General features: G+C 41.7%; 3 protein-coding genes across 3 annotated transcripts; 2 read left to right on the top strand and 1 right to left on the bottom strand.

Moving 5' to 3' along the window:
* Positions 1 to 268: 268 nt before the first annotated feature.
* On the bottom strand, positions 269 to 13,922 carry edrf1 (erythroid differentiation regulatory factor 1). Its single transcript, XM_061790729.1, has 25 exons — positions 13,556 to 13,922; positions 12,723 to 12,934; positions 12,330 to 12,396; positions 12,128 to 12,253; positions 11,901 to 12,025; positions 11,677 to 11,815; positions 10,914 to 11,015; positions 10,724 to 10,845; positions 10,287 to 10,398; positions 10,072 to 10,219; positions 9,891 to 10,002; positions 9,705 to 9,816; positions 7,357 to 7,644; positions 7,163 to 7,234; positions 5,529 to 5,676; positions 5,258 to 5,449; positions 4,981 to 5,181; positions 3,971 to 4,186; positions 3,674 to 3,903; positions 3,436 to 3,594; positions 3,214 to 3,363; positions 2,809 to 2,962; positions 2,613 to 2,728; positions 1,750 to 1,907; positions 269 to 1,677 (listed from the first exon to the last, which is right to left on the bottom strand). Exons 1-25 carry the CDS (start codon positions 13,631 to 13,633, stop codon positions 1,515 to 1,517), a joined length of 3,702 nt encoding a protein of 1,233 aa, XP_061646713.1. The 5' UTR covers positions 13,634 to 13,922; the 3' UTR covers positions 269 to 1,514.
* A 409-nt stretch (positions 13,923 to 14,331) lies between these two features.
* On the top strand, positions 14,332 to 17,052 carry si:ch1073-143l10.2 (uncharacterized protein LOC565165 homolog). Its single transcript, XM_061790741.1, has 6 exons — positions 14,332 to 14,767; positions 14,844 to 14,901; positions 14,989 to 15,067; positions 15,140 to 15,213; positions 16,005 to 16,256; positions 16,317 to 17,052. Exons 1-6 carry the CDS (start codon positions 14,680 to 14,682, stop codon positions 16,393 to 16,395), a joined length of 630 nt encoding a protein of 209 aa, XP_061646725.1. The 5' UTR covers positions 14,332 to 14,679; the 3' UTR covers positions 16,396 to 17,052.
* Positions 17,053 to 18,315: 1,263 nt separating this feature from the next.
* tex36 (testis expressed 36) lies at positions 18,316 to 20,354 on the top strand. Its single transcript, XM_061790742.1, has 3 exons — positions 18,316 to 18,544; positions 18,901 to 18,975; positions 19,069 to 20,354. The coding sequence occupies exons 1-3, from the start codon at positions 18,359 to 18,361 to the stop codon at positions 19,369 to 19,371; spliced, it is 564 nt and encodes a 187-aa protein (XP_061646726.1). The 5' UTR covers positions 18,316 to 18,358; the 3' UTR covers positions 19,372 to 20,354.
* The last annotated feature ends 895 nt before the right edge of the window (positions 20,355 to 21,249 follow it).

Raw genomic sequence — 21,249 nt, 5'->3', positions numbered from 1 at the left:
GCATGTAATTTATCCGACTGCGGGATGCCCGCAATATCACACCTTCGCTGGGCTCTGTGTGAAAGTCAACAGCTCTTCTTATGGCTCCGATGCACAAAATCAGTCTGGCAGGCAATGACACCTATAAATCGGTACCACCCACTGTTAGTCATGTACTTGTTGTGTTTTTGAGCTATTTCTGTACAGTGGTGCCTTGCGATAAGAGTGACTCCACCTACGAGTCGAGATACTAACCGTCGTTTGACCCTTTTTTTTTTTTTGCTTTGACTTGCGAGCATATACTTGAGATAAGAGCACTGTATGGTGGCAGTGAACTCGACACACTTTACAATAAGCAGCAATTTGGAAAAGTCTGAACAATTGTTCAAAAGAGAGGCTTCAAGCTATTTAATGCCACCCGACGAAGCTTACTGTTAAACTAAACAAAGTGAATAACACCTTGTGTATTTAAAACACCCAAACAACCGCCTAAAGTAAGGGCCGTGCTAGCTCACTGCTAACGCTAAGGAGCATCTATGTTGTGGTGTTTTAACCCTTTAAGCCCTGGATTGCACAAAAATGGTTCAGCAACATCATGTAATCAGACAATATAACAGTAGGCCTTCTCAGTCATATACTCTTTGTCTTCTAAATTGAATGACTAATATTAGTGCAGTATTGACGAGCTCAGAGAGGCGTTCAGAAGTTATGAATCCCACTTGAGGTCTAGGTAGGACACACCTTGCTGCATAGCGATAAGGGCTGCCTACAACAGTGGGATTCCTAATAACACCTTAATGAACAGTATGGCCGTCTGCTCCCAGGTGGCCAAGACGAACGGGCGCAGCATTTAATTGATGCAGTGTGACAAAAACATTTAATTCTCTTGAATTGTAAATATCTCTATGTTTTTATAAAGTACAATCATAGGGCATTCTATTTTTCCTTATTAAAATATAAATGACCATTTTTGTTGTTTTGGGGCGTGATGCTGGACCGGATGAACGGTTTTCCATTCATTTCAATGGGAAAAGATGACTGGTTTGAGTTACGATCGTGGTCACGGGACAAATTAACCTCGTATCTTAAGGCACCACTGTACTACTTGTGAAACCAAAATATATTACATTACTAAGTGTTTTGGGGATTACACCCCCCTCCCTCCCAAAAATAAACTAAACAAATTTAAAAGAAAATGGAAAATATCCACAAATAGGTGAATCCGCAGGTGCCGAACTGGGAACTTTACAGGTGAACTTAATTTGACCTTTTGTAAACTTTTGAATGCACATGCCCAACTGTTCAATGTATTAGAACTTTTTGCACAACAAGGAGCTAAATGTCAAAATTCACAAAACGGTATGAGATCTGATTTGAATTTTATCCTGAAAGCTGAATATGGCTAACGTTTTTGGGAGTTGTGCATAACCACCATACATGTAGAAACTTGAAACACAAGTCTACCATCTTCAAAAAGGTGCAAGAGGTGAAAGTAGCTCTTCAGTCTATGTTTCGTAATACCTTATAAAGTGCCGTCATGATACCATGTCAGTGCCGTAGTCTTCTGCGTTGGGCGTAAGCTGCTGTAGTAGCTCGGCGTAGAGGTGAACGCGGGCGAGCAAAGGCGTGTTCTTGTCGCAGCGCAGCAGCTTGGAGTAAACGTTCTTGTAGCTTTGCAGCAGCTCTTCGTCCTTTTTGCTGCACATCAAGAAATTGTGAGGCTCTCTGCGTGTGTAATAGGTTTTTGTTTTGTTTTCCCGGGGTCCTCACCTGGGTTTGCGTTTGGTTTTCAGCATGAGTTTGATGAGCTGCAGGAGCAGGTCGGAGAAGCGCGACTCGAACAGAGCGGTCAGTTTGGTCACCTCCTGGAGGTTGAGTCCTCCTGACGCGAGGCAGCCCGAAAATGCCGGAAGAGCTGCGTCGCTTCTCTGAAAAATCACAAGAGACAGAAGAGAGAGGTTAGCAGCACCACCTAGTGTCCAAAGTGGACACATAATGGACATTTTCATTTTTAACAGACTATATTCAAATAGAGCGTTACCCTGACTTATGAGTTTAAGTTGTTCAGAGACCAACTCCATTTTCACATACCAAATAAATGTTCCCCATTTAAATTAATAGAAATGCCATTAATCTGTTCCAGCCCTCCCCAAAAAAAAAAAAAAATTGTTTGTTCATTGAAATTTCAATGAAGAACTATAGAACGGTGTTAAAAACATAAAAGAGAATGTAAATAAATAAACTTGTTTCATATGTAGTATTTGTGTGTTCTATGTGTGTTCAAGTTTTCTTTTCACTCCACTCAACTGGAATTGAAATTTTGGCTCGCAACACAAAGCATTGTCGCTTGTCTCATTGCGACAACCATACTTGCTCTTAGTTCTGCAGAATATGAGGCAAGGTGAGGGCTAGCTCACTTGGCAAGTAACAGGCTGGGATATTATTCTTGATCCGTGGGGTAATTTGACATCTCACAGACATGTTATTAAGACACCTGGAAACTGTTTCAAAAAGTGGGGGAAAAAACTGCATAATATGTTTCCTTTAGTGTTCTGTGCTGGCTGTGTATAATTCTATTTTTAGAATATGCCACCGGATCATCAGTAAGCAAGCCAGTGGAAACACCTACACACCTCTATCTGCTCCTCCAGCAACTCTTTGTGAATAATCTGGAAGGCACAGCGAGTCTCCGCCATGATCTCCAGAGCTGCAGTCAGGCTCTTCTGCTTGGCCGCGCTGCTGTTCTGAGCTGCGGCGAGACAAAACATGATGAAGTTATTTACAATAGCACGATCCGGCGGCAAGACTGCAGGCCGCAGTGGAGCGCACCTGCCATGGTGAACTCTGCGAAGGCCACCCTCTCCAGTAATGCGCGGAGCAGCTCGCACGGCGCATCTTTGAGACTGAGGAACAAATACACGGCCTTGCTGTAGTGGAGTTCCGCCAGGCTCCGGTGGTGCTTCCTCAAGCGCTCATCCCCCACCTGGTACACGTTTACGCACGTTCAAAGTGGGAAACTTTCCATGGGGAATTGACAGCAATTTATGGGCATCAACCAGAAATGTACTACATTGATGGTTAGCTCTTAATAAGCAACAGCACAACCCAAATGAGGAAAAGCCCCATTAAAAAAAGGATGGATGGACCTTAATGGTTTATATTTGTATTAACTGTATTTGTTAGTAATGCCCATACAGTATTTGGTTGAGGGAAGTCGTTGCCACCGTTTCCCACCTGGTTGCGGAAGCAGCTGTGGTACATGGAGGCCAGGCGGTGGTGGATGGTGGCCGCTCTGTACTGGTACAGCGGCTGGCGGGCAGACTCTGTGTGCAGGTCGCAATACTTGAGCGACTTCATCATGGCCTCAGTCACCTCCCGCTCGATCTAGAAATGTTATCTTATTAGAACTATACGGCTGGCCGTCTGAATCATAGATGAACGATAGTTAGATGATACCTGTTCTGGAGCCTTCCTGGACAGCGGCGCATAGTCTTGCAGAAGTGTTGCCAGTGTGAAATATGTAGTGGACAGCTCCCAGTTAACACTGTCCCACACTGGCTGGTGATTCTCTCGGCATGACAATGACCTCATCGCACGCAGGTAGTAGTCTATTGCCTGGTATTTGAAAAAAGACGACGGATATGCAGAAATGCATTTCAAGCGGGGTAGACACAGCGCAGGAGTTCAGCGTCACCTTGTGGTAGTAGAGAGCCTCCTCGGGGGAGAACTCCCCTCTGCTGTCGTCCACGGAGACGACGCCAGAGTGGCCCTGGGCGCAGATCCTCATCAGTTTTCCCATGTTGCACAGCAGCAGCGCTTTGTTGGTGCTGTCCCCGATGGCTTCAAAGTCCTTCATGCCCTTCTCGAAAAAGGCAAAGCTCTTTTTCCACATCTCCTGCTCGGCGACGGACACCGACGTCTTCTCTGCGAGAGTAGAGACGACCGCCGATTCGATGCGGCAACTTTGTTTCCGGTTAATTTTAAGTCTTACCTTGCTCCGTCTGCATGGCTGCCGCTTGGTTCATGTAGTAGACGCCCATCTCGTTGCGGATGTTCCCCAGCCGTTTGAGCAGTTGAGCCAGCTGATCCGGCGCCTCCTCCTTCAAGGCGTGGGAGACGAGCAGCTCGTAGGCGGCCTCGTAACACTTGCTGCTCACAAACAGCTGGTACTCGGGGTCCGTGGCCAGGTCGGTCGCCATGTTGAAGGCTAAGGGGTTACAAGTGTAACTGTGAGTCCTGAATAGCTGCCGTTGGCTAGTCACAAATTCACCTATTTGCGCTTTTTTCCGTGGCGCTTATCCTCAGCTATTTGTGGTGTGTTTTTGTGCTTTTTCTGTAACGCCGCAAGATGCCACAACATTGTGCCTAGGCCCTGAAAAACAGGAAAGTATTCCAATGCTCCCGCACTATTTCACAGTTCATGTGTTTAAAAAGTTTTTTTTTTTAATGAGTTAATAAATGTGTTTAAATCATGATGGAGGTTTTTTTTTTTTTCCTTTTTGCGGGTGGGTCTGGAACACATCCATGCAAAACGACAATAGGGTTCACTACAATTTGTATCAATGATGTATGTTGAAGTTACACATCTCGACTGAGAGACGATCTTTGTATGTCGGGGAGGAGCCACGTTTAGCCCGGGTTGTTGTTGTTGCAGATGTTACAAAGCGTCTTTGCAGCATGTTTGTGCTCTGCCAAGCAGGTACGAACAAATGACGGAGGTCTCGTTATTGCTTGACAAATGCTATTTTTACAGGTTGCGAAGGTAAACTTACGGCGCTTTTTTTGTTTAATCTAATCATTAGTAAGCCATTTATTTTGAAGGGAAATGTTGTAAGATGAGTTTGAAATTATATTAAAGTGTAGTGGGGGTCATAGTGTGGGGTATAACTATGGTTTAAACTGATAAAATACGCAATTATATTTTTTTTTTAGGTGAGCCAATTACTAATATTTTTATTGTACTAGTCTGGCAACACATTAGATTGTGATTTTGTTGCCGACCTTGGCAGCTGCTCTCCCTATGCAGGCTGTGTAAGATCTCCTGGTCCTCTTTGGTCTGGTAGCTGTACTCCTCCTGGTATGCAGCCCTGTTGTTGGAATTCTGGGCCAACATCAGCTGGATGTCCCCGCACAGAGAAAGGCCGTGGCTGTGGAACAGCAGCACCTGCGGGTGTAGCGCGCCGCCAATGGAACAATAGGCACCTGGACGGAAAAGAGGAAGGAGAAAGGATAGCAAAATGATGGCAATCGACTTCTGGAGTTTGGTTAACAATCTTACCGTAGCTTTGCAGAGACAGTTTGATATAGCGCAAAGCTCGGCCGTATTTCAGCAGGTTGGTGGCGGCGTCGGACAGCACGTAGTACGCCTTGGAGGCCTTGAGGAAAAGCTGCAGCTTCATCTGGTGCTGCCACGTGCCGGGAATCATGCCCGAGCGCGTCGGATGCTTCTGGTCCGCCTGCAAGGGCCCCACTGAGACAGACAACGTTAGAATCTTAAGTTTCGATGAGCTCTGCAGCTTTACTGTGGCAATTCCAGATAAGATGGTGACCTCTTTCAAGGAGAGGAGAGATGCCTTTCTCCGCGGCGCAGCTTCTGCCAGCGCTCCCGTCTTCGTACTTGAGAGGGATGGGTGTATTGGGGTCCACGGCTGGGAGGTCACTCTCCTTCTTGATGCTGCTATCTACTGCCTTCAGCCCCTGTGCAGAGTCACACAGCCATTTAAAACAGACAGTCATAAAAACACACCAATTTCCCTCAAATACTTCAACATTCTCAATGTTATTATGTATAAATCGATCGTTTTTACACTTGACACTACGTGAGTCCCAGGATACATGCCTGGAAACAATGAGTCCCAGCCCTGGAACAATAAGTCCCTGCAGCTTATCATCCGGAGAACATATACAGTAATCTTCCGCTATATGACGGTTGTTGCTTCGCGGTCCTGCTGTATTGCAGATTTTTGTTTGTACAATATTTTTGTGTTATCATTCCCTCTTGCTCTCTCCCAATATATTACGATATCGTTTCCCACAAGCTTTCATGATAAACAATAGTATCGTTGATGTATTTTTATTTTTTTAAATGGAACTGATATAACGATATTATAGTGCATAATAATTCAAGTACATCCTTTTTAAGAACAATTAACTTTCAATTCTAAAGAACATCGACCATTGGCAATGTAATGTAGAACTATAAATAAAATATCTGACATAAATAAACAATATAAATAAATCAGAATGAGGCTCTGTTCGCAAAAACTGCACTTAAACAAATATTAAACATTTAGCACATAGGTATAGAGTCATTAACCCACTAAAGAGACCCAAAAAATGTCTTAAAGCCTGGCAAATATGAATGTATAATCATTTATAAAAATTAAATAAATAAATAAAAACACCATGTATGTACTCGGAAGCTTTTGGGCTTTGTCACTGTTTTTAAATCAGATGCCATACATCTTAATATCACTGTTATTTTTTAGTCTTCGTTTTTAATTTATTGTATAAATGTCATCGTGCTGCGATTGGCTGGCAACCAGTTTAGGGTGGACCCCGCCTCCTGCCCGATGATAGCTGGGAGAGGCTCCAGCATGCCCGCGACCCGAGTGAGGAGAAGCGGCTCAGAAAATGGATGGATGGATGGAATGTCATATTATGTACTATATAATTTCTGCTGCCTCTTGCCTTTTGAAAGAGAGATTTTATCTCTCACTAAGCTTTTACCTGGTTAAATATAGGATGAAATTTAAGAAATGGCCTGCGCTCGAGCTGCTGGACTGTGATGTGAGGCCTTCACCTGTCAATCAAATGACGCGGAAAATGGCCTCGCTGAAGTCAACTACTGCCTGAATATTGAGAACGTATGCCGATGTGCTTATGGTTTGGAAAGAGTTAACTTTCCTGTACGTGTGTGTGTTATGTGGGGAGCATACGCACACACACACACACACATACATTGAGGGGGGTGCAACCCTGAAAACGCTTACTGGCGGTATATCCCTATTTGTTCAAGAACTTTGGTTTTAAAATTTCTTTTTACAGTGCAATTATCCGCACAGTTACGCCATTCGCGAGCCCGACACAGTGCCTCAAATTAATTGAGACGCTCAAATTCATTGAGGCACTGCATCCCTAAAGTAATCACGTTAAAGAAAATGTAAATATCCCACAGACTTGCCTTTAATACGTAGTTGAGGACATGTCTGCATCGCTCCTCTTTGTCTTGTGAGACAGGGAAAGCACAACCTGGCTGCAGAGACAAAAAACAAAACAAAAAAACATTTAACTAACAGGTAATGAAAACGCAAACACACACACAAACAAAATAAATACATTTAATTTAAAAAAATAAAAATAAAATAAAACACCCACTCGGATCAGCTGAGTGGATTTGTATTTCTCCGGGACAGACAGCTCTCCCACAGAGCGGATGACAGCCACAGCTTTGCTGTCGTCCCGTGTGCGGCTGTTACTGTCTGAACTGCTGTCGTCGCTCTCCTCCTCCACCTCCAGGTCCTCGTCATCCTCTTCGCGGTCATCGTTACTGTAGCTGTCCTCTGAGCCGCACGCCCGGAACGACTCCCCTCCGTCGTCGTCGTCCTCCTGAGGCTCATCTAGCTGGAAAAGCTCTGACAGCATGTAGTGGGCCGAGGCGATGATCTGCGTGTGTGGAGAGGGGGAGATCAGGACTGACTTGTGGACTTGAAACCGAGGGAAAGAAAGCGGTTGCGTGACCTGTAAGTTGAATTTGTTCTGCTCGTACAGTGGTGGCTTGAGATACAAGTGACCCGACTTATGAATTTTTCGAGGTACAAGCCGCCGTCCGGAGGATTTTTTTTTGCCTTGACTTTCGAGCAAAGTTTTGAGCTAAAGCGCTATATGGTGGCAGTGAACTAAACTCATTTCACCGCAAGCAGAAGTTTGGTGGTGCAACTGCAAGTGAGCAGACTAAGAAAACTATTAAAATCTTATTTTTATCGTGAAGTCCAAATAAAACACTCTGGCATTATTTTACATTTTTAGTCTTTTAGATCATGTTTTTTCCCCCTGATATCCAAACTTTTAAAGCTGTTAAAATAATTGTAAAGGAAAAAAAAATGTCCAGCAATTTCCATTTCCTAAATGTGAGGGTGGTGCAGCCATAAACAATTGGCCAGAGGACGCCAAGTGGCCTCTTTGGACCAAACCTGAAAGGTTTGTAGATCTCTGTCAAATACCGATTAAAAATAACTACTGCACTTTCAACTTATATGTAGGCTGGTACACTTTCTGTGTCAGGTGGTACAACCAAAGTAAAACTAGAACTACACTATTTGCATATCATATTTGTAGCATCTGCCCCATTTGCACACTGACTGAGGAGTATCTGCTACATTTTCACAATCAACATTGTCCCAGATTATCGCGCTACTCGTCACTTTAAAGTGCATACACTCCTTGAAGTCTCGGCACCCTTTGCACAATGGTCATTGCACCGGACTATTGTGAGATTAGTCATTCAAACTGCTCTAAGTGCTAGAGGACTCTGCATATTTTTGCACAATTGTCCCAAAAAAATAAATCAATCAAATTACAATTTTTATTTCTTTTTTTAATTGTACCGCCATTACCAGATAACTAGCAACCCGTTATTGCTCAGTGACTTTTTTCTCAATGTCTTTATGTCTCAAAAGTGTTCTCTGTCAATTGACTGTCTGCTGTCGTACTAGAGCGGTTCCAACTACTATCTGGCAAAGAAAGATGATTCTGATTCTGATACCTTGCAAAAAGAAAAGAGAGGTAATTCATCTCAACACAACACAACAATTCATTTTCCAGTTATTATATTATAATGTTCACATTCTTAAATGGGAATTTGTCATTTTACGATTTCTTGTGTTTTACAGTTATCAGAGAAGGGAGAGAGAGGGGAAAAATTGTGAAGCCCCTCATCAGCCAACTGTCTCAAGAAGAAAAGGAAAAACTCAGGCGACAGTGGAGGAAAGATCAGAAAAAGCCCAGGGACAGGAAAAGTCCCATTGAGGAAATCTTGAATTTCACACCACACTCAGTACATCCCCCAGTCAAGCTTGAACCTAACTCTCCCAACAAAGATGATATTGTCAGTGTAGATACACTTTAGACATCCTCAGCACCACCAAGAAAAGCACGCAGTAGATAAAAGTTAAAAATATTGTTGAAAAAAAAAAAAAATCATTAAAACAGCGAGAAAAGTTCAAACACATTGTTCTGGACCCAAAAATATGCATTACATCTACAGTAGCCTACATTGAAACTACTTTTTAAAAATACAATTTTATAAGCTTTGTTTGTCCTTGACACAATAATGTCATCAATGTATGTTTTTATAATGTACAATATTATAGAATGATATTTTTTTTTCTTTTGGGGGAGGGACAGATTAATGGCATTTCCACTTATTTCAATGCGGAAAGATGATTTGAGTTGCAAGTATTTTAGTTACAAGTGTGGTCACGAAACCAATTAAACTTGTATGTAAAGGCAAATCTATTTTTCCCAACAGAATGAATTGAAAAACTATAAATCCAATACAGCACCCCCCAAAAATTCTTTAACAAATAGCACTGCTTTGTATAAAACATAATAAATGAGAAGGTAGTGAAATAAAAGGGTATTAGAATTCACTGAAATGGCTATGTATCTAAAGTTGGGGGCACTTGTAACACGTTGCCACAACATATGATAGAAAGAAACCGTACCTGGGGATGCCTGTCCTGGTCCAGAAGTTTGATGCAGTTTAAAAGCAGAGTTCGTATTGTGCCGTAGTGCTTTCTGTTTTCTCTGGCCTTGATCATCAGGTTGCATGCCACTCTGAAGCACAAAACAAACCAGTTAGCGCCATTTTTTTGCCTTTGTCTATTTAACAATGGAAGACATTTTCCTACTTGTAAAGCAACACGGCCACAGGAAGCGTGAAGGGATTGTGGCTTTTCTCCTCTTCGGCCTCCTCGCACAGTGTCGTAAGATCATAAAGCTTCACAATGTCACTCCCGCTAGCTAATGACACATGACAGGAGATTGTTAAAAACGTGAGAACATTTTAAATGTAAGTCTCTGCTGTGCTACCTTTGAAAAGCCAGTAGGTGTGACCCTCTTTGGTGCAGTTAGACTTGAGAAAAGAGAGGATGTTCTGAGCGATGTCTTTCACCACCCTGGTGGAAAAAGTCGAGTTCTCCAGATGGGGGATGTCCTCTGTTTTTATCATCTCGTATTTCTGCAGCGTGCGGGTTGAAAATGTAACAAGGGCAGGATGTCAAAGAGACACAAATTCAGATGTTTACCTGAACAATACCGTTGACGTGAAAGCACATGACCAGTTCGGGAACGTTACACATCAGATTGTCGAGCCAGTAGTCGATACCCGTCAGGATATTTATGGGTTTATTGTTGTCCCTGGAAAAAAAAGAATAACAGAAGCGTGACATTAAGACATGTAGAAACAGCTTCAACATGAATTTGATGGCACACTGGCTTGTAATAAAAGACTCTTGTTAGCTGAAGTTATTGTACAGATTGGTGTGTTAGTGTGTATAATGGAGCTATATTAAGGATTTTTTAATTTAAAACCATTTAAAGTCTTGAGATGCTTTTGTCAAAATTCCCCAAGGATCAAGAATTACAGTACACTTTTCAGTGCTGATGTTCGAGCCCCTGACCTCAGAACAGCTAAACACTACTCCGTCGTGCTGCACTTTGACCAACATTCCAAAATTCCAACCTGAGTTTGAGGCTGACTGCCGGGTAGCGGCCCCCTCCAAAGATCGGCATGTTGGAGCCAACCAACATATGGATGTCCTCAAAGGTCCACATGATGTTTCGCACAAAGTCGTTCCTTAGACCCTGTGAAGTACAATAAAGAAGTTAAACTGATGATTTAAATCAAACCTGCTGAGACAGAATGAACTTACCTGACTATTTTCTCCTTCATTAAAGAGCGCTAGGAGGTTTTGCTCTTGGGGCACCGATGTCACCTGGCCTAGAGCGAATTTGCTGTCCATGGGCACACGTTCCTAAAAGGGTTTTTAGTCGTTTAAAAGTCACCTTTTGTTCTGGCTTACCCCCGTTTATCGCAGGGGATACATTCCCCACGCGCAATAAGTGAATATCTGTTAAAAATATTTTTACACTGTAACTCCTCCCACAAACTTTACACACACTTTAACCACACTGTAAACACATTTTAACACACACACAAAAAATAATTTCAAGAAAAGTGTATAGAAAATGTAACTATTGTTGTGTCTGTACTGTCCATGTTTTTGTGTGCAGGCCAAAACCATGTCTAACATAAAAGTATTGCTTTGTTGCCATTTTCTGGCATCTTGGTGCAAAGGAACTGTGTTAAAGTGAGCTGAGGAGCTTCACTTGGTGTTTTGCCACCATCTTGTGGCATCTTGGCTCCAAGGACCTATGTTAAAGGTGAGTTGAGGAGCTTCATGTAGTGCTTTGCCACCATCTTGTGGCAGCTTGGTGCCAAGGAACTATGTTGAGGTGAGTTGAGAAGCTTCATGTAGTGCGTTGACACCATTTTGTGACATCTATAGGCAATCATAAACCTTTTTGGGGGGCATCAGTTGTTAGCACATTTTTATTCAGCAGGGTTCAGTCCCGAGCAATGTATCGCACCAACGAAGAAACCCAATTTAGTAATGTCAATCATCGCTAAGCGACCTGTTTACAAGCAGCCGTCTCGTCAGCATCAGAGCCGGTGAAGGTGGTGGGCCATGACGAGCCGAATTCCTGCGCCCCACACTGCTCGTCGTCGTTCAGGTTGTCCGCAACGGGTTCGGCGGCGCAGTCCCCATTAATACTACAAGGAACACAAAAATTTGAGTATAAAATGAACCGCAGAATGAGATGGAAATTATTTTTTGGGAGTGATTAGAAGAACTTGCCTGTAGTAGAGGAACTTGGACAGGATGGCTTTCTGATACCATTGCTCTTTGCTTTTCTTTTTTCTCTGCCACTTCTGATCCATGAGCCGCTGGTAAAAGTCCTTTAACCATGTCCAATCTCCCGTCTGCAACGTAGACACAAATGAAACAGGGTGTCCAAAATACATTTATTCACTAATTGACTGCCAATTACCCATACTGTTTGTTTGTTTGTTTGTTTGTGGCACCTGAGAGGATCTCATGAAGAGCTCTTGGATGTCCAGATCGTCCAAAAGGAGGGTACGACCCACGCGGTGAACGGCCATGCTGACGTGCGACTTGCTGTAGGGGATTTTCAACAGTTTCTTGATGTTCTGTCAGATAGGACTGTCAGTATTAGCGGCACGTTTAAAGAGACGCGTACAAAAATGCGTGGTCTGTTCCACAAACCTCTGAGTCTGATACGACGTCGACGTCATCGCCGATGCAGTCGATAAATTCATACGCCATCCCAAAACTGCAAAAAAGCATTTCAGTCACATATTTTACATGACCAAACAAAAATGTCACAAGTGGCCACACACTTAATTTTGTAACTTATGCCATCTAGTGGAAGAGCATTTAATTGTTCTGCCTGTCACTATATGTCACTACTGTAGATTATTGACTAAAGATACATTATTTGTAGTAAATAAACACATTTCTTAAAATTCATTTCTAGTGGCAGCCCATCACAGTTTTGAGGTTTGTGGTTCGAATCTCGGTGTGAAGGCCGAGATTCTGGTACCTGTCAGGTGTGAGGCAGCAAGCTAACCTCTAGTCCACCATAAAGACATTTGATACCTTGAAAACGGCTTGCCCTTGCTGCTGGAGCCCAACACGGTGGTGCCAGCGGTGCCCAGCTGGGAGTTCTCTCTCAGCCAGTTGGCAGGGGGTAGCTTGAGGTCGGTCTTCTCCTGTAGCAGGGCATACGTGCTGGGAGGTGGGGCGGCGCAGTACTTGACCACAGCACGGCTCTTGATTTCGCTGCTGCTGCCTGAGCACATGGCCGAGTCCTTCACAAGCATCAAGAAAGTGTGTGTGTTGAATTAAGCCATGTCAAACACATACAATGTGTTCAGAATCACTCCCGAAACACTACATAGGGCTCTCAATGTACCCCACAACCCATTTAGAAAAGAAGTGACCAACCGATGGTAACTAGAGAAGCAATAAATCCCATGATGCATTGCACTGATACAGAAAAGCCAAGGAAAAATGGCTAACAGAGACAATCAAACACATTTCAACTAAACTTTATTTCTAAGAGCACTTTAAAAAAACTGCTGTAACAAAGTGCTGTACATAATAAAGATTGAACAAAAATGATTGATTTATTATTTTAAAATAAACTCCCTCTTCTGTGTTTTAGACCAAACTGCCACAGTCCTGGTGTTACACATCACAAGGCATAAAGGGGTTTGTTTGTATTAATTTTGCGAAATACACTCTTCTTAAAACAATGTTACTACAGTGTATTTATTTGTTCAATATTTATTACCGGAGGTCCACAACTGACTGTGATGCTTTATGTCCGTCTAGTGTTCGAAAACTATTCATAGTGTATCTATATAGTCTATCTTTAGTCCTATGTCGTGAGTGAATGATTCCATCCATAGCAGACATTTTCTACTTACATGCTTGTCGTCTCCTGTGGAGATGTTTTCTTCCTGGGCATGGTCCCCTGGTTCTCTGTACTCATCTGACGCGCTCATAGTAGACACAAAAGAAAACCTAGACAGGTTTTTCAACGGAGCTGCCAACACACTTTAATCGATGTTGCTAAAGTTGGTCATGTCTCTTAGCTTAGCATGCTGAGCTCCTCCACTGCCACTCGGGACCAGACTGGTTGTAAAGCGACAGACGAGACCACGGGAACAAGGTTAACGCTGATGAAAACTATTTCGTTTCACGCTGTCAAACTTACGAAAGTGCAGTCGCCACATTATGAACTGTTGGACTTCTCCTCCTCCTCCTCCTCCTCCTCCCCCTAAGCGACCAGTCGGTGTCGCGTCTCATGACAACACACGACTTCCGCTTTCTCCCAAAATGTTCTTTCACGTACGTTTTCGAAATTTAAAACACTTATAACAATGAAAAATGAAATTATATGTTAGTAAATAATATTTTATGGGACGTTAAATATTAATACAATTGTTCAACACGAGTAAGTGAACCCGGAAGTACTTCATTAGCCCTCCTTCTAGCAAGGTTAAGAATATTCTCCATACTTCTGGAAAGAACTGGGTGGAAGATATGTCATTTTGTCATTATATTTTTATTTTACTTACAGTTTAAAACCATGCCTTATCACACGATGTATTAAATTATTCTTCTACCACTGCTGGCCAACGGAAGGAGAAAATAACATCCGTTTTCTCTTCAACATGCACATAAAAAAAAAATCACACACGCAAAATACAACAAACCTCCATCCATCCATTTTCTACCGCTTACAACAAACTTGATGCCGTGAAATATTATATAACGACATTCTATGTAGGATTACAGTGTTAAAATACTAAAATGATAAAATCATTATTAAACGATTATTTTAGTCAGTTGCTGATTGGCTGAAGGGGGGGGGATAACGCGGTACCAGTTGTGGGCGTGGCATTCATCAGCTGACAGCAGCATTTAAACAATCAGCTGTTGTTTGACCGTCCGCCACACAATCGGGCGTGGAAGATTAAGAAAAAAAGAAGAAAAAAACTCCATTTAGTGAGCCAGAAAGGGAGATGCGATGTTTTTGTGAACTGCCATGGAGCGCTGGAAGAGTCATGTGCGTGCTCGACTGCAACTCAGAGACCAAGCAGAGAAACTTCCTTACCAAGGCGTCTATACAAGCTGTACGATTCTTCTTTTTTACATTTGAAGTATTCTATCCATCTACTTGCCTTAAGTCACAATTGTCAATTGTTTTAGTGTCTCAGTTGGAAGAACGCTTTGAAGTTCGCCAGCAGTTTTTAGTCCAGGCAACAAGGTTAGAAACGTCAACTATTATTTTGATGGTCATTAATATTTACCCGAATTGTTGGACAAATAAAATGTCAAAATTACCTTACTACAGCTCAGAAGGTGGAGTTAAAGTTGAGAACGTCAGATTACTTCAACTCAGCCTTCGAGAAAGTGAGCATCTTGCTGAAAAGGTAAGAAGAGAATAAACTTTTGAACTTCTGGAGTGTCTTCATGGTCATTCCTTGGGTTTTGCGTCTCCTCAGCTGTCGCAGACAGTCTCCGACTTGTCCACTGTCCTGTATCTGAAAGATGCTGAGCTGCAGCACTGGGAGTCACGGTAAGAATGACCTCAGCCAGGGAAATTGTGGCGTTTGATGGTGTGTAACTCACTATGTCCTGGTTGTAACCTTTCAACTCCCTGCATCTATGGATTAAATATTTAACTTCATTGGATACGTTATTAGTTGCAGTTGCAAAACAGATTCCTGTGATACCTCACGTGTAATTTAATAATGGTTGCTTGTTGAGTTTGATAGTGTGCAACTTCCCGTGTAGTGATTTGACTTCCTTGCAAGTATGGGTTAAACATTTTTATTTCATATGCCGTCTCAATAAAATCCGAAAAATAGTTGTGGTCCCAGAAGACTCACGTATTACCATGCATGTAATTATTTGATGATTCTGACTTTATGGAAGTTGTGTATGGGAAGTTGTGTTTGTCCCTTGTGGCACCCACAGGAAGCTGTATTTGTTGAGTTTGCTAGTGTACAACTTCCCATGTACTGGTTCTAATGTTTCAACTTCCTACAGTATCTAAGTAGAAGTACAGTTTAAACATCTAAGACCCTTGCATACCTTAAGACCCCTGTAATTTTTAAAATGGTCTAACATGTGAAATTGTGTTTGTTGAGTTTGGCAGCATGCAACTTCCTGTTTATTGGTTGTAACTTTTCAACATCTTACTTTTCAGGTAGGGTTTAAACTTTTAAATGCTTTGGGTACCTTTTTAATAAAATCAGCTGCGGTCCCAAACCAGACCTCTGCGGAACACCACCTGTGGATTTTAGATGGTTCTGCCCTTATGTTTAAAGTAAGCCTAATCACCAATTCTTTATCGTTCCAATTCAGTGTGTCCCACCACCGCCAAGAGGCTCTCACTCTGGCTAAAGCAAGAAATGACCTAAAGGCAACCATTAACCAACATGAGTACACCATTGAGCGTCAGACTAAAGAGCTGGCCGCCCTGCACCTGGAGCAGAGAAGCCTGAAGGAGGCGCTGTCACAGGCTTGGAGCGAGAAGGAGGATCTCCTGCGGCGGTGGATGGAGGAGAAGAAGGAAGAGGCAGACAGGCTGAATAAGTACAACGACGCACAGGAGAGGTACACAAGCAAAGTAGTCATTCAGACTGTTTCTCAGACTCATCGGATGTTTTTCTCCAGGTGGCAGCGTGTGGCCAGGCACCTGAGGAAGCACCTATACAGGAAGAAAGACAGTGAGCCCATCGTGAGCAGCTCCTAAGAGTGACATTAAAATGTATTTTGCATGCTCATAATGGTTGACAGCAGCATGGTCTGGCTCACAGTCGAGAGGTCCCTGGTTTGAATCTCACCTCGGGCCTTCCAGTTTGGAGTTTGCATGTTCTCCACATGCAAGTTAGGTTCATAGAAGACTCCTCATTTAGGCTTATGAAGGAGTTCAAGTCAGATCAACAACTTATATCAGACGGGTATAACAGTCTATGGCTTTGACCGCACTGATGATTCAGTAAGAAGTCCTACCTCATCTAAGTGCCTTGTTTCACCTTATTACACGTGATGATGTCACAGTATATTACCCACAATCAGCCTATTTTGCAAGGGTCTCGCTGTTATTATGATTTTTTTTTTTTAATCACAATGCTATTTTCCAGGTAATCTGTCATTTGTGCCATTTATTGATTTACCACAGGCTAATATAATTTGAGTAACATGATTTATCACCTTTTAACTTGCTTAAAGTGACTGAGAAAATATTATTTTTAATCCCTTGGTTGTAATGTATCTGTAAAGAAAATTAACTTTTAAACATGTTTTAAAAACATTTGCTAATAAACTTCTCAATGTTTGTGTAAGATATAATAAGATACTGTTTGGATAATTGTAGAAATAAAGCCACTAATTTGCTAATTTAATGTTATTCTGTCTTGTCTAGTGTCTGTTAAGTCATATCTCAGTTCATTGCAATTCTTCTAATCACTTTATATCTTTTGAAAAAACACAAAGTAGTGATTTGTAGTCTTAATTTTTTTCCCCCCTTTTGCATTCCAGTTCCTTACCTCGGTGGCCAACTGAGAGCACACATCACGTTGGTTGTTGAATACAGTTTCCATAGTCACCAGTGTTTTCACGAGCTGTTAAGTTGGTGTACGCGTGTGCACCTGTGCCCTTTTGCAGTGAAACTACTCTTTCCAACTGCGCCAGCATGGTAAAAGGTGGCAAGTGTTATAAACCCATGAGCAATGATGGCAAATGGGTAAGATAACTTATTTAAAATTATACCTTGTAAGCTCATAAGACACTTACCTGCGTGATCCAATTGGATACAAAAATTTATAATAGTATGCATTTTACTGAAAGGTGTTGTACAACAGCTACTGAAAATCATTGTTAAAATGTGAATTTAGACTTATGACTATAAAACGAGCATATACATTTCATTATTTTAGCATCTATAATTTCAAGTTTCATTATGTAAAAGAACATTTATCAATAGAGGTTTCGGGGTGCATTATAATTAATAAACTTTTTATACTTGTGCATTGCTGGAGTTACATCCATAATGAGAGTTTTGTACCTAGCATTTTACCTTACCTCGTTCTGTTGCCTTACACTTTTTATCCTGCATAATAATCCGTGTGAAATACAGTGAACTCCTATTTATCGTGGGGGATACGTTTCAGACACGACAATAGGTGAAATCCAAGAGCTAGAGAGACCATATCATTTTTTGAAAATAGTTTGAGCCTTTAAATACCCTACCACATGCTGTAAACACACATTAACATGCCATTTAAACACAATGTAAACACAGTTGAACCCAAAAAGAAATTAAAATGTATTAAAAATACATAATGGCATTTAAAAAAATATATTTTATAGTTGAAGCCTTTAAATAAGTCTCCGACACGCACTAATTTTTTGAAATACATTGTAAATGTTTTTCAAAAGATCAAATTTAAATGTTTAATAGAAAATTCTGCAATTTAGCGGTGCTGCGATAGGTGATAAGCAGTGATATACATTTCTTTAAATCCATCCAAGATGCTTTTTTAGTTTTTTTGTTTGTGCTTTTTTTTTTTTTTTTTTTTTTTTGCTGCTAGTGTATATGCTGCTGTGACAACATGAAATTTCCCTCATGGGATGAAAGAAGACTAAAGTATTATCTTTATTTACGTAAAAACCGAGCACTAATATTGTTGCTGTATTTGTTGCAAAATAATTAGATGGTGCAGGTGTACCTAATGTTGCGGCGTGTGGTAATTCCTCAGTTTCCACATCCAGACGCCCAGCGCAACGAGGGGAGGGACCGGGAGTTGTCCACGAGCACCGGGAGGACGCTGACTCAGGTTCCAGCGCAGTTGCCGCAAGCTTTTGACTTTGAACGCTTTACCAAGATGAGAACGGACCAGGTACTGTATGTGCATCAGGAACAATCCAACCTCATCTAGTCATTGCTTCAAATCCTGTGAGCGGGAAGAAGGTTTAGGATGTTGTTTTGTGTTTTGAAGAAGAATAGCATCGTTTTGCATAAAAACACAATAAAACATACTAAAAGAGCTGGTTTTATATAGTATGATTATGTGCGTACTAGTGTGGTATTTGTGTTTTGGATGTGTGCCTTTAGGGGGTGTGGCCTAATGAGTGATGACAGAAGTTGGCCGGTTAGTTCACTGTGAGCATCTGGGTGTGAGATGTGGCCTTCAGCAGCTCCACGAGCGCGTTTTCATTTCGTATTTGTGTGTTTGACTGTCTTCCTGTTTTACAGAAATCCAGGACGTATCCAGTCTCGCAGCATGACAACAAACTATCCTTCAAAGACAATATCATTGTCTTTGACGACGTGAGTATCTATCCATCCACACCTCGATCTATGAAATCATGTTTCGTCAAGACTTTTCTCCTTGCGATCAAACTTCGTGTTTCATTACATCAGGGCGCAGGCCGCAAAAAATGTCCCTTGGAGATCAATCAGCACAAGTCTCATTTCTGCCTGTGCCACCACGGGATCAAACGCACCACTGAGAGTAGCTCGGTCTACGGGGCTGACTTCGCAACGCAACCCACTGTGGAACCCCCCAGGTTCCGGCGCTTCACGCGTGACCACCGGAGGAAGTGCGCGGAGGCGACTCTGGACGGAGGAGACTTCATGTGGTTTGGACAAGACAGCTACGATGACGTCGACAGCATGGAAGTGCTGGGCTTCGCCAATCTCAATGCGGCTTCCAGGCCTCTGTAATTTGGTAACCTGGGCCTTCAGTGGGGACTAACAAGACTTAATCCACCACTTAATACCACCACTATCATGTCACAATTTCGAAACCAATAATATAGAATAATGCAACATAATTCGAAACTGTGACACATACTGTACATCACCTAAAGCAGTTCAGAATCAATATCAAATAACATTACAATGTAAATAAAACACAGAACATCATGAGTCACCAGAGATGTTCATTATTAAATGTACAGTGAAACCCTACTATTTTCACGGGGTGTGGGTCCAAGCCCTCCCAAAAATAATTTTAGTTTATAATTGCCTTTAGATGTCACAAGATGGTGGCAAAACTCTACTTTTGTCCAAGTGAAAGTCCTTAACTCACTTCAACATCATTGCTTGGCACCAGATGCAACAAAACAGCAGCAAAAATGTGAATTCCTTTGGTCTGAGCACAAAAATGGCAAATAGGTGAGTTTTTCAGCGAATTACAGAGCATAGGTTAAAAAAAATTTGTGACTGTAAATTTCTGAATGCCAGGTTTACTGTATTGTGTGCAGATCGCTCCGGATGTGTTTTGCTAGTCGAAATTGGCTGTAACAATTTTTGCTCTGTCCAACCAATCAGAGGAAGAAAAAAATGCTTTCATAAAGGACTAGCACTCTGACCCCATGAAGATTAATTTGAAATTTCATTGATTAAAGAAACAGTCCATTTGCTAGTATAGTTTGTTATTTAGGCAGCATTATTGATTATGAAGGCCCTAGGCAGATAAGACTGACACGGCAGGACATAAAAGCTGATTCATGATTAGACAAAAACAAAATCTCCACATTCACATACTGGAAGCAGTGCAGCCCATGAGGCATAGTATGAAATGAAAAGAATAAGACTGTTGGGGATGAATTAATACATCTTCATGGAACAAATATTAGAATGGAGGTTGTAAATGTAGGTCAGTGCTTGTGATAGTGTTTAAGCCTTGCCGGCCCTGACCAACCGCCACTGGTAAGATGCTTCAGGGTCACGGGGGGGGGGGGGGGGGGGGGGGGCTTCCATTAAATGTACCAGGGGCATTTTGCACATTACACAAGGTCAACAACCTATAAAGAACTGAATAATAAAAATCTGTGGGTATGAGTAACATTCGCAAAGAAAGAAATGGACATTTCTGCCCCCATTTTATTCCCTTGTGTGGCTGCTGGGTCAATATATGTATATAATAGTACAAATATTGTATATATATAGTGTATGGTGAAGTGTTTTCCAAAAAAATGGAATAAATGTATAAGAAATAGAAAAGAGCAAAAATAAGTTTTTTTCAACATTTAACATTTTTATTATTATTATTTTAAAATGTTCAATGTGACAGGCGGCACAGTGGTAATTTAGTTGTAAAATTGCTAAATTGCATCAATCCAGGATTCCTTGACGTGTATTGCTCATTTATGGTCAGTAGTTCAGTACAGTGCATTGTACTGAGGGGTGTTTCAAATATTTTAATGACCTTATTTAGCTACATGAAAGGGGCAAAATCAGATATAGAAAGCTCTCAATATGATGCAGTGTAGTTCTACACCTCTGCATAATATAAATTAAGATTTTGAAACATTATGCATGCACACACTGAATCACAGTTAACGTTTTTTTTTTTTTGCACATATCCATGCATTTAACAAAATCAAGAACATGCACCCATCCCGAAGCAGTTCAAATACTCACCAGCAGAGGGTGTCAGCTCAGTGTCAGAGCTCTGATAGACTTGTTTCAAATGACTAATTGGGGTTTTTTTTAGTAAGAGAAAGCCAGGTAGTCAATGTCCTCTTCATCAATACAAATCAGAGCACGTGACATGAACAAAGCTATTTCCATAGAGGAGGCGAGTGGGGTCGAATG

Source organism: Phyllopteryx taeniolatus, chromosome 11, assembly GCF_024500385.1.
Source record: "Phyllopteryx taeniolatus isolate TA_2022b chromosome 11, UOR_Ptae_1.2, whole genome shotgun sequence".
NCBI classification, from domain to species: Eukaryota; Metazoa; Chordata; class Actinopteri; order Syngnathiformes; family Syngnathidae; genus Phyllopteryx; species Phyllopteryx taeniolatus.
The sequence above is the reverse complement of the archived record's forward strand: the minus strand, read 5'-3'. Positions and strand labels throughout refer to the sequence as shown.

What these genes read in the sequence shown, in the direction of transcription:
- tex36 (XM_061790742.1), top strand. Translation starts at nt 18,359, where the DNA reads ATGGTGCAGGTGTACCTAATGTTGCGGCGTGTGGTAATTCCTCAGTTT. An exon ending in CCAAGATGAGAACGGACCAG is followed by an intron (nt 18,545 to 18,900) that starts GTACTGTATGTG and finishes CCTGTTTTACAG; the next exon opens with AAATCCAGGACGTATCCAGT. An exon ending in ATATCATTGTCTTTGACGAC is followed by an intron (nt 18,976 to 19,068) that starts GTGAGTATCTAT and finishes TCATTACATCAG; the next exon opens with GGCGCAGGCCGCAAAAAATG.
- si:ch1073-143l10.2 (XM_061790741.1), top strand. Translation starts at nt 14,680, where the DNA reads ATGGAGCGCTGGAAGAGTCATGTGCGTGCTCGACTGCAACTCAGAGAC. An exon ending in TTTTTAGTCCAGGCAACAAG is followed by an intron (nt 14,902 to 14,988) that starts GTTAGAAACGTC and finishes ACCTTACTACAG; the next exon opens with CTCAGAAGGTGGAGTTAAAG. An exon ending in CTGCAGCACTGGGAGTCACG is followed by an intron (nt 15,214 to 16,004) that starts GTAAGAATGACC and finishes GTTCCAATTCAG; the next exon opens with TGTGTCCCACCACCGCCAAG.
- edrf1 (XM_061790729.1), bottom strand. Translation starts at nt 13,633, where the DNA reads ATGAGCGCGTCAGATGAGTACAGAGAACCAGGGGACCATGCCCAGGAA. An exon ending in AGCCATGCAGACGGAGCAAG is followed by an intron (nt 3,904 to 3,970) that starts GTAAGACTTAAA and finishes CTACTCTCGCAG; the next exon opens with AGAAGACGTCGGTGTCCGTC. An exon ending in CGCAGAGTTCACCATGGCAG is followed by an intron (nt 2,729 to 2,808) that starts GTGCGCTCCACT and finishes GTCTCGCCGCAG; the next exon opens with CTCAGAACAGCAGCGCGGCC.